Consider the following 12524-nt stretch of genomic DNA (forward strand, 5'->3'; position numbering starts at 1 on the left):
CATACAGTTTTTAATCAAAAGACATAAACTAAGATATTTGTAGCAGTACTATTTTCAGTAATCAAGACCTAGAAACTCCTGGAAACAAATGGCATCGACCAAGTAGGATAAACAAGTAAATTATGGTTTATTTGCATGATGGAATATTATAAAGCAGTAAGAACAAACTATCTACAGCTACATACAAAATTATGCATATATTTTACACTTACTGAGCAATGGAGGTCATACGCATACTGGTATGATTCCATTTCTGTAAAGTACAGAAAGAGACAAACTATTTTGTCAGAGGTCAGAAATAGTAGTTGAGAGTAATGATAAGAAAATGTTACCATAAGCCCTCTAGTTTTCCTTAGTTGGGTTCTACTTGCATAGGTACATTTAACTTGTGAAAATTTATTTTGCATATTATGTAATTAAGACATGTGGACTTTGTGCACTTTTCTCTGTGTATGTAGTATGGCAGTATATATAGTATATGCTACGTTATAGTACTATACTTTATTGGTATGTGTACCAGTATGGTATAGTACCATGCATACTGGTATATGATATATACCATACTATAAATACCATTATACTAACTATATATATAATAGTATATGTATTATACCATTTTCACATTCTAACCACCTTATAATTATACTTTGTAGCCTAAAATTCCTTGATAAACCTCACTGATGGGTATACCTCTTTGCCCTTGCAGATAACTGCTGATCTGTTTAAGTTATAATTTTTTAAAAATTTATTAAAAAGTGTTTTCTTTCTTTCTTTCTTTCTTTTTTAGGGCCCTCCAGGTCCAAAAGGTGATAAGGTAAGAAAACGTGTAGCAGAAACAAATTAAGTTAGTGGAAATCCATTGGTATGGTCTATGCTATGTTTTATTTTGGTCTTTTTAATGCGCATCACATATAGCCTTTACACTAAAACTGTTTATCATGTCATTTTCCTATTCTACAGGGAGAACAAGGTGATCAGGGACCTCGGGTAAGTTGTATTCTTCCAATCCTGGGTAGAAAATTAATTTTCAGCTCCAAACTTATTGAATTAAAGTAGCTTTGGCTTTTATAACTGTGTTTGTGTCATGGTTTAGAAATAGCTGGCAAAAAATGCCATACCACTTGTAAGTGAAATAGCCTTAATAATAATTAATGGATAAATCCTGTAGCATTGCTTTAACTTGATACCTGTAAATAGGACACTGTACAATAATTAGCCCTCTGATGAAGGGCCAGAATCACTACTAAAAAGTCAGTAACAGCCACCATTCCCTTGGCTATTGGGTCCTTCAGATTTGCATGCATTGTTTTGCAATAATGAGGCCATTTGGATTCCTGTCAAATTTGACCTTTTTCTGCAGTTAAATTTTATGTGCTATTGCATAAGTATGTTATATTATAGATGAAAATATTAATGCATTTTATATTTTACTTCTTCATCATAAATTTGAATAATACTTATTTGAATTTCTTAATTTTATAGATTTTTAAGCAGATAAAAGGTGTAATATAACTTAGCATTCCAGGGAGGAGGGGCATTCTTTTATTCTTCTCAAATGTGGCTCTTTTAACCATTATAACACAATGGTGAATGCTTTGTTGTTACCTTGGTAGTGCCAAGTTCTCTGCTTCACATCTGTGCCTTATTACCCAAATGTTCAGACATACTGTTCCAATGATGTAGTGGCTCCGTTCAGACATACCTCTCAATTTTCTCATGTCACTATGCACAAGAGCGAGTATTTGGTTGAAGAGTCATTTTTTACAGTGGAAAAGCACATTTAAAACTTTCAGGTTGAAAACAGAAACTGTAGGGGTTTTGTAAAATGCGGTGTATGTTGTTAATTACTGAATTCATTTATATTGCAGTAGAGATTTTATTGCAAAAGATGTAGTTGATGCAAACTTGAAAAATTTGGAGTCTTATCTCTTTGTGTTTATTAAACTACATAAAATGTATGCCATGATTTGTTTTCCTTTCCACTCTTCAGCCATTTCTTTATATAAAAATAATGACCATGCCTCCAAGCATTTCGTTTCTCGTGCTGTCATTCTAGCTGATGACTAGCTTCAAGCTAAAAGCTCATGCTAGTGGTTGAGGAGATTAAACATCATGATATCTGTCGTGGATGTGAATGGAATAAAATTCTCATAACCTTAAATGATTAGAGGATAGCCACTTGCTCTGTATGTGGTGATTATTTCACATAGCGTGTCTCCATGTATTGAGTATCATTTCTTTCCGCACAAAATCTCAAAATCACTCAACTTACCCTTTCCAGGTAAGAGGGAAACTGTTTCCATTCTGAGAAATCTTCTTTTGGCAAAGGAAGTAAAGGGGTGGTTCGCAGCTTAGCTGTCATCAGCATGCACACAGTCCTCATTTTCAAAAAGGTGTGTTGGCTTTCATCGTTCCAAAAAGTGATGATGGATGATAAAGCCAGGCCAAATTTTCAGGATGAAACCTGAAACCATGTGAAATTCACCTGGTTTCATGTTGCATTACAAACTAAGACTTGGACCAGTTTCCTTGCAAGTTTGGCCAAAGTTCATGAACTACTTTGACGAACCCAGACTGCCTTTCATACAGATTTCAGCCAGTTTTCACACGGACTGAGGCCAAGTTTCACACGGTTCAGGGCCCATTTAGCATTTCAGGTGGAAAGTGGCAAAAATTGATCGCATTTTCCCCAGAATTTTGCTTTTTGTTTGAAGGCATTTGGATTGATTTTATCATGCAAGGTGAATCTTCATGGATTAAAAATCTAAAATGTCCTGGGAGGTATATGTGAAATAGAATAAGAACCTACCAAACTGCACCTTTTCTCAGATTCCTAATTTAGAAACAAGGCAGGTCACAGATAATGGTCTCCAAAAAATAAAACTTACTTTCTAGTAAGAAAGTATTAGGTACTGATTAGGAAATTTATCATATCAACATAGTAAAGTGAATTGTTTATAATTTCCAGAGAATCAAAAGTAAGTCAGAACAGAAAAGGTCTTAATTTTAATGAGACTTCACTTTACTCACATCCTCCGTAGGCACACTATTCCAGCTAACATTCATGGAGACTCTCTTTTCTAAAATGTCAATCTTTGTATTTGAATGCCCTGCCCATTTTTATCCTATCATGGTTTTTGAATTCAACTTTTTACCATTTGTTTCAAGTAATTTATTTCTTCCGTCATTAACAATATGACCCTTCATCATTTCAGTTCTTTGTTAGTTATCAACTGTTATAGGATTTCTACTGTTTCCTTCAATATGGGTTCCCCCTCCCCCCCTTTTTTTTCTTTTTGGCTTCCCAACTGTCAAACAGGAATATATTAAGTCATATTATGCAATTCAAAACAGGAAAGTGTTGAAGATAATAAAGACATTAAGAAGGTAAAACTATTTGGAAATACTTGTACATATATTTAGTAATATAATTGAATTTCTTTTATCTTCAAGATACCATGCTTAATATTATAGGAACTATAAATGGATCCTCTTTCTCTCTCTTCTACTACCACCAAATTCAACCTACTATCATCTCATCTTCTTGACTACAGTGGCAGCCTTCCAAATAATCTTGCTTCTACTCTTGACCCTGTATAATCCATTTTTTACACAGCAGCCAGAGAGATCATTTTGTATTATAAATCAGATCATTTTACTCCCTGTTTTAAACCTTAAGATGAAATCCAAACCCTTCATGAACCTTCAAGATCTGGCCTTTGCTTAAGTCTCTAACCTTATCTCACACTACTCTTCTCTCCCCCCCAACCATGCTCCAGCCACAAACTCCTCTATGTGTACTTCAAACATATCACACTCACTCCCAGCTGGATGACTTTCTATTTGCTGTCTTCTGGTGATTGAGATTTCTTCTCAAATACTTCCTTGGTGAGACTTCTCCAACTACCCAATCTAAATCTGAGATTCTCCTCTTTTGTTTATTTATTTACTTGCTTGTTATCTGTAAAACATGCTGTACCATTTACATAAACTCTATGAGAACAAGGGCTTGGTCTATCTTGTTTATACCATCAGCTAGAACAATAAGGACTCAATAAATATTTTTTGAATGTTAAAATAAAATATTCTTACATCACTACTGCCCTCAAGTTGCTGATAATATCATGGGTACTCAAGTGAGAAAACTATTTGGTTGTGTTAAATGCCTTAAATCACAATGCCAAGAGATGCTAGAAAAGTTAAAAATTCTTCCATTTTAAAGAATCATTGGACACAGTAGAAGTGGTGACACTTGAGCTATGATTTGATAAATGGGTAATCTTTAGAAGAGAAGATGAAGAGGGAAGACGTTACACATTCCAGAAAGAAGAAATAATATAAATAGTACTATACAATTGGGAAATGACAGGATTCATTTAAAGACAATAACATTTTTTATTTGCCAAGGATATAAGTGAAATATAGAAAAATTACATTATGTAGGCTGATTTTTTTTTTTTTTTTACTGACGGCATATTATGAAGTATTTTGAATGTTTCAGTGTGATAGGCAGAAAGGAGACATTGAAGATTTTTTTAGTACATTATTTGATGTATATTACCACTGGACTCTTTGGTATTATTACCAAAAGTTCTTTGTGAAAATCTTCCTGATGATGGTATCTCACATAGAGTGGAATTGGAAGAGACTTGAAAGAAGACCAGAAACTGTCAGTCACCCAGGATAAGTTTGTAAGAACCTGGACTGTAAGGGTAATGACCAGTCTTCAGGGAGAAGTGAGCAGAGAGGATGGGCTGGCTCAGTTTGAAACACTGAAACACCCCTTCCTTGGAGGAAAGAGGTCACATTCAGCAGAATACTCTGTCAGAATGAGAAGCTCAGCAGTGTGGAGGGGCTATGTTGGTGAGCCAAAGAAGGAATTCCAAGAGTCACCAAAATATGAGAGAGAGCTCATGTTTTTTATGCAGACTGCGATATTAGTTTATTCTTATATAATGAGAAGTTTGGAGAAGGTAGTTGGTGGTGTGATTAACATAATTCAATGATGTAACTATGGAAGCCTCTGTGAATCTCTTGGCATTTTCTTTATGGTTGGAGAAGGCTGTTTCAAGTCCAGCCATCACATATGTATCAGCAGGAAGAATAAAGGGGGAGAAGTCTTTTTCAAGAAAACAAAAATTTTCCCGTGAATTTCATAGTAGACTTCAGCTCACATCTCATTAGCCAGACAGCGTCACATAGTTACTTTGTAGCTGGAAGTGAGCCAAAGAGATTGGTGTTGAAAAGGAAAGTTGGGTCATCTTGTAATCAAACCAAGACCAGTTCACTCATTGATAAGTAACAGATAGAGACCACACCAAGTGAAGTTGTCACATAAAGGAAACATTATTTGCAGCAAGTAGGAGATCACAAGGCATAATTTCCAAAGCTATGACTCACTGAGAAGGGGTAAGTGGGTTCCTTTTATTTATGGTTAGGATAAATATTCAGAAAAGAGAGATTTGCCATCGCATTTAAAGGCGGGCATGAGGTTGCATAGACATACTGAGAAAACATGCTTATACATGCATTGTACATTATGTTAATCAAATTTGTGCTCCTCCTTGGACAAAGCCTTTAACATTATACTGAGGCAAATCTAACCATTGGACAAGGGGAAAGGGCTATGGGAATTGTCTAAGAGCTAGTATAATTTGGGTGGGATCTTGGGCTCATTATCTCTCCAAGGCCTTGCTTGAATGCAGGATCATACCTGTTTATATGCTGGAATCATATCAGTTGACCTTGAGCCTAGGTTTCTGTGGAGACTGCTGTTGGATTTATTAGTGGGTTCTGAAAAGACACAATAGCTGACTGGGGGGAAATGTTTCTCTGAAAAACAAACTTTGAACTTTCTGCTGGTTTCAACTTCATTAGTTCTATGGGACATGTTTTCAATATCACCAAGAGGAATTGCCACAAGTGCCAAACAAAAATTCAAAGAAGAAAAACCAGGGTTGACATTAGTAGAGGAGAAATTAATAAGAGTCTTTAAGCAGAGGGTAGGAGATTAATTCAATCCATATGGGATTTATATCCAAAGCTGTGATCATTGGTAATTTGGGGCCAGGGTCAAGTTAAAAAACAAACAAAAAACTGCAGTCAGGGAATGAAATAGGACGATACTAAGGTGAAAATTCAGCATGAATCATTAAATTGGATGTAGGGACTAATGTTGAGAAAGTGGATAAGGATAGGGCTGAAGTTTCTGGCTAGATAAAATTGGTCAGAAGACAGAAGTATAAATATGTTAGTATTTAGTCGTGTAGAATTTGGGATCTGGATGAATTATTTCACTGGAATAATGTAGCAAACAATTGGAAGCACAAGACTGGGAATCTGAGGTGGTATCATAACCGTTCCATAGCTGGAGTGTCCCCAGTGAGAATAGAAACTGTGGAAGTGGAAAAATTGTGCATGAAAGGGTGACATGAGAACCACTTAGAAATATCCACATTTAGGGAGTGGGTTAAAGAAAGAGAGTCAGAAAAGAGAGCGAGCATTCATTCAAAGTCAAAACCAGGACACTACAAAATCTGAACATTAATGGAGGAGCTACGTTAAAAAATAAAAGAGAAAAGAAAAAAAATGAATGAAATCCTCTTAATAAAAAGAAAACCATAGGGATGAATTCTATAAAAAGCCTATGATTTTGATGTTTTGGAGTCACGAGATATTTAGGGAGTACATTTTGTTAAGCAGTAGAAGCCAGATTGCAAGAAGTTAAAAGGTAAATGGGACTAACATTGACTATCTTTGAATATTGTTGATGGCATATGATTTAGTGCAGGAGAAAGTGGGCTAACTTTTTTGGCATGAGCTTTCTGTCAGTGTTTATTGAACCAATTTTGAGCTTACAATTTTAGGTTTAATATAGAAACCGTAGATATTGTTTGGTTTTATTCTACAAGACAGTGGTTGTTAGATTTCCACAGCTGAATGCATCCTGATCTTTCCTCCTTGTTTCCTGGGGAGATGTTGTTACAGATTTGCCATTAATCTTCAGTGCATTTGTGCAAATGTCCATACTTCTGCAGTTAGGCCATTGGGCTGTATGGTAAGGATGGTGCTTTTTCTGTGATGTCAGTCACCAAGACTTCATTCTGTTTCATCCTAAGTTTGTGACACAGAGATCTAAGGCTATGACTGTACCCTGCAATCAAGCAGAGGTTGGAGACCTGCTGTCAGAGTTGTAGGGGCATTCCTAGGCTAAACAAACATTAGACCAAGAAGTTACACCTCACATGTCATAGTTATAATTATTAGTCTTACAAGTAATTAGGCAAGTTGCACACAGCATCTCCAAGGCTTACTACAGTTCAGCAAGATAGGATATGAGGGAAGAAAAGTAGGAAAAGTGCATGCAGTGGGGTGAGATGATTATATACACATGGGCTGGGGTCAGACTGGATGGGACCGAATTCCAACTCTCCCACTATCTGCCCCTCTGGTTATGACAGGGATTAAATAAAAAAGTGTATGAGAAAACCTATAACAAATCCTTGACTGATCAAAGCTGATCATTCTCGCCATATTGCACGAGAAGAATCTGGAGTGAACTCACTTGCCCAAGTTTACATAATTTGTAAGTGGTAGGAAAATGAATTCACACCCAGCTCTCTCAACCCCTTGTTTGTACCTTTCCCAGTGGGTCAGGCTGCTCCCCTACCAACAAGTTAGTTATTGAAGTCATCAACCTCAATATGAAACAATAGGGCTGACAAAAAATGCCTATGGCTCAAATAATAATACCAATAATAATGATAAGCAATTTTATTGATCTCTTAAGATGCACTAACCATTCTATGAAGATGTATCTTATTTCAACAGCCCTATGAATAGTTGCTTTCATTGTTTCATTGAACAGATGAAGAAACCAAGATTTAGAAGGTTTAAATATTTTGTCCACAATAACAGAGCCAGTTAGTGGCAGAGTCAGGTTTTGAGGCTGGGTACTTCCAGATCACATTTTCCATATATTTTCTCATTTATCCTTAAAATTAATGCAGTGATTTAGTTAACAGAATAATAAATAATATGGCCGGTTTTTAAAGATCTATTTATTTTAGAGAGAAAGTGGAAAGTGGGGGGAGGGGCGGGGCAAAAGGAGAGGGAGAAAGAGTATGTCAAGCCGACACCCTGATGAGTGCAGAGCCCAAGTGGGGACTTGATCTCATGGTTCATGAGATTATGACCTGAGCTAAAACCAATAGTCTAGTGCATTACCAACTGAGCCACCCAAACGCCCCATAATATGAATTATTTTTTTTTTTTTCCTGGTGAGACTTGAGCTCAAGCAGATTAAATGATTTCTACATGTTCACATACACACATCTACCAAAGGACAATGCTGGGAGTCAGACCCAGATTTCAAATTCTGTTCTCTTTCCACGATCGTAAGCTGCCTTCAGGTGGCTGCTAGTACCTTTTCAACTTTTAAGTTCCATGCCTCTGTGAATGAAAGTGAAAAGTCTGAGGAACACAGTTGCAAATAGGAGCATCTTTTTTATTTGTAGTCATGGTCACCTCAGTCTTTACAATTCATTCACTGTTGACCCTCCAGAAAACAAATGGGCGAATGCATCACAGTCATACCCAGGAACCTCGTGTAACGTAATTGGGCAGGGGAATGCTAATCCCCATTCAAGGGACATCAGAATACCCAGTTCCCTCGTTATAATACAATTTTTCTTCTCAACTTGTCAGAACCAATTTGAAAATTATAGTATAATATTAAAATCCTGCTATATTAACTAGTAGTGACTTTTTTTCTTTAGGATAGATAACCAGATGAATAAAGTCTGTTTTCTGCTGTTTATAATGCTGTATTTACATGCTCTCCAAGATACTTTGATTCCACTTTTTTTTTTTTTTTTAAGATTTCCCTTATTTATTTGACAGACAGAGATCACAAGCAGGCAGAGAGGCAGGCAGAGAGAGAGGAGAAAGCAGGCTCCCCTTGGAGCAGAGAGCCCGACGCGGGGCTCGATCCCAGGACCCTGGGACCATGACCTGAGCCAAAGGCAGAGGCTTTAACCCACTGAGCCACCCAGGTGCCCCTTGATTCCACTTTTATTCTGAGCCTCTCTTTGCAAAAGATTGTTTTATATTTCTTCATCAGTCACAGAACCTGAATGTCAAGTGTAAAAGACTCAAGACCTTCAAGACTTTTCCCGTTGTTTTCTGCACCCATTATTACTGCTATCATTGGTCTTCTAAGAGGACTTCTTGTTTGCCCAGTTCTTAAGAGCCTCTGCCCTCGTCATGAACCACAGCCCTGGGAATCACAATGGTACTCAAGGCTTTGATGTTAGTGGCTCATATTTCTTTTCCCTATCTTTGTGACTTAAAAACATATTTTTAAAAATAAGCAAAACTGTTCTAATGCTTAGTACTGTCTGTTTAAATTAGGGTAGTATGTTGCTCTGAAATTGTGGTAAGTTTACTAATCAAACTTGAGTAATAAAATGAACAAATATCATGAATTTATCTTTTGACTATATATTAATCTTCTAATCAGTTGGCTACCATCACCTTGCCAAATAACACAAAGGCCTGGTAAGTGAAAGATTTAGTGGTTATTGGTCTTAACATCATCAGCCAACAGCTGGTTTTAAATGAGTGCTGGGCTCTCACAGTTTCAGTAAGCCACCCAGGAGCTCTGCTTAACTCTTTTCATAAAATTCTTTCTCTTCCCCATGTATTCAAGTAAATTTTCATAACAGCTGGGACTACGCAAAACTGATAGCATCTTAAAAACATCTTCAGCAAGAAAGATTAAGTTCCAGAAAAGGAAAGCATTTAGAAGTTTATTTTATTATCTTAACCTTTGTTGACTCGAATGATTAAACAGATTCTTTGGCTCTGCTAAAACATTTAGGCCTGGATATTAATTTGATGTCCTTATTGACTTAACCCTTGCCTTTCTCTTCAGCCCTAATGAATACACTACTTATTTGGTACTGAATGTATTGCCTGTGAAAAGGGAAGGGATATAATACAATGGTAAGAAGTAAATTGTGAAAAAATTATTTTAATGCTTTCCAGATTCAGCAGAAGTTGGCATGGAAACAGCAAGCTCGTTATGATTTACAAACGTTCTTGTTGTATTTTTTATAATCAGAGTTCTCTTTTGAGTGTTCTCTGTCGTACTTCAGACCACTAAGAACTGGTATTGAATTAAACCTAGGAACATTTGTATATGTGTCCCGATGTGGTTCAATTTAAAATAAATAAGTTATTTTTGCATACAATTGTTAATATGTAGACAATATTTCCCTTGGAATTCAGTGTTGTGAATTATATCTCAGTTGTTGGTTGTATGGGTGAGTGAGCCCATCAAATAAGAAAAAGAAAACACTTTATAAGTCTTGTACTTTTTTTTCTAATGTAAAAAAATTATGTAAGTAAGCCTGTAAATATAGTAATCCAGTTGGGTAAACTTTTATACAAAACATTTAGAAGTAAAAATGAACAATTTGCAAACCCTTGTATTAAAACGACAACAAAATAGTGGAAAGCTTGAGATTTGAGCCTTTACCTAAAGATTCTATTAATGACCATGGATGCTTTAAAATTAAATAAAAATCCATCCTAAACATATCCTCTGACAAGGAATTCTGGAGAATGATTCTAACCAGCCATTCTAACCCCATAGCCATGGGGTTTTCTTTCAATGTTTTTAATGTAGTGACCTTTGCAATAAAATAATTATTCATTCCATTTTATGAAGTAAAGGAAAGATTTCATTTGTCCCCAGTCTTATACTCATTGGTTAAATAAACTACAGTAGTCTCCTTTTTACTTTTGTACATGATTTATTTTGTACATGATTTATTGAAAGGATATACCTTTTAATCTTCTCATGCTAATGTACACCACTACACATTTTTCTTAAAAATGAATGGAATGAAAATTTTCAGATGAGAAAGGATACAAGTATATATATTTAATACTATTCCATTTATATTTTTGTCTGAATTTTTATAAGTGCCTATAGATATTTTCTAAATAATTTAAATAATTCCTTGATACATTCATGATCTTCTATCAAATACAAAACTATACATATTTTATTCTTTTTTATTGTGCATGTAAGCAAGTTAATTTTCACTTGAAATCGTATGTAAGAATCTTATGTTTATTAATCCATAGAAGTATGGAGCTATGGTTTGCATTAATGCAGTAAATGAAGCATATAATAAAATGTGGAAGGAAAGATAGATTTGGGGTTGGTGACTTTCAATATATAATAAGGAAGAGAAATTAAGCCTTTAGGTAAATATGTTAAAATTTGTATTTGAATGGACAGAAAATTGATCATACTGTAGTTGGTAATATCTATGAATAATGAGCATATTTCAAGTAGGAAATATAGAAAATTAAAAGCAATTTACACTAATAAAATCCAGCGCAATTCCCACCCTTCTTTTTCCAACACTTCCAAATGCAGCAACAAAAATGTTAGTGAAGCGGATTCACCAAGTAGAAATCAAGAAAGTATGAAACAGCAGGTTTTTGATGGTGCATCAGGATTTGCAGAAGGGACTAGAATATCGGACTATATTTTTGATTCTTCCCTTCAGAATGGGTGGAATAATGGCTTATGCATTGACAGACTGTGTTTAGGGAGAACAGTTCCTGTAGGTCTGAATGAGATGGGTCTCTGGAAAGTCATTTAGTGCGAGACAGCAGCACCCTTTCATAAGCATACCTGCACTAATGTGTCCAGCAGCTCCTGGTAGCAGACATAGCCTGTAAATCACAAGTGGCAAACAGGACAGGCTTTGTCGAAAAATCATGTCAGTTGCAAGAATCTACTTCAAATGCATTTCTATAGTGACAGAGGCAGGAAGCTTTGATTTTCCTCTCTTAGAAATCAGTTAAATTTTGTTTGAAAAATATTGATATTCAAAGGAGTCTTTACTGATCACTAGTTTTTTAAATATTTTGCACAAATAAACTTGAATGATTCAACACACACAAATAATAAAAACGGTAGTCATAAGAATAAAAAGAATAGCAAGAGTAATAATGCAAAATTATTGTTTCCATAGTTCCTTATACCAAGTAAACTGGGCAGTCTAATCGTGCTTTATTAACGTGTGAGTATGGCATGAATCTGTTAATAAAGGAACCTTAGTGGTAGAAAAGCGGCTATTAAAACCCTCTAATGTAGTGTTCAAAACATCAAAAAACTAGTAACATTTTTTCCAAGACAGGAACTTTAGTTAGTGACAGGCCTGAAGGAATTCATTGGAATTGAGAACGAAGATAGGAAAATGATGATGGGGGAACAAGAGGAGAGAAACTGCTGTGTCAGAGTCAGTGTTGTTTTGGTTCAAAGCCTGTGTGATGTGATGTGAAGTAGAAAAACTAAATATAAGCTTAGGAGGTGCCGGGGGCAACAGATGGTAAGTCCTGCCTCATTCCCATGTCTTCATATCAGCCTGAACAATCTGAGTTTCTTGGCAAGTGAGGAAAAAAAAAAAGACTAAATGAGATATCACCAATCTTTTTTTTTA

General features: G+C 35.6%; 1 protein-coding gene across 1 annotated transcript in view; it reads left to right on the forward strand.

The window, feature by feature from the left end:
- Positions 1-12524, forward strand: part of COL25A1 (collagen type XXV alpha 1 chain) — a 464458-nt gene that overhangs the window by 305647 nt on the left and 146287 nt on the right. Inside the window, exons 6-7 of the mRNA XM_082728561.1 lie at positions 788-814; positions 961-987. Coding sequence (XP_082584687.1) covers positions 788-814; positions 961-987 — 54 coding nt within the window. The remainder of the gene's footprint in view (positions 1-787; positions 815-960; positions 988-12524) is intronic.

The sequence above is a fragment of the Mustela nivalis genome, assembly GCF_964662115.1.
Source record: "Mustela nivalis genome assembly, chromosome: 4".
NCBI lineage: Eukaryota > Metazoa > Chordata > Mammalia > Carnivora > Mustelidae > Mustela > Mustela nivalis.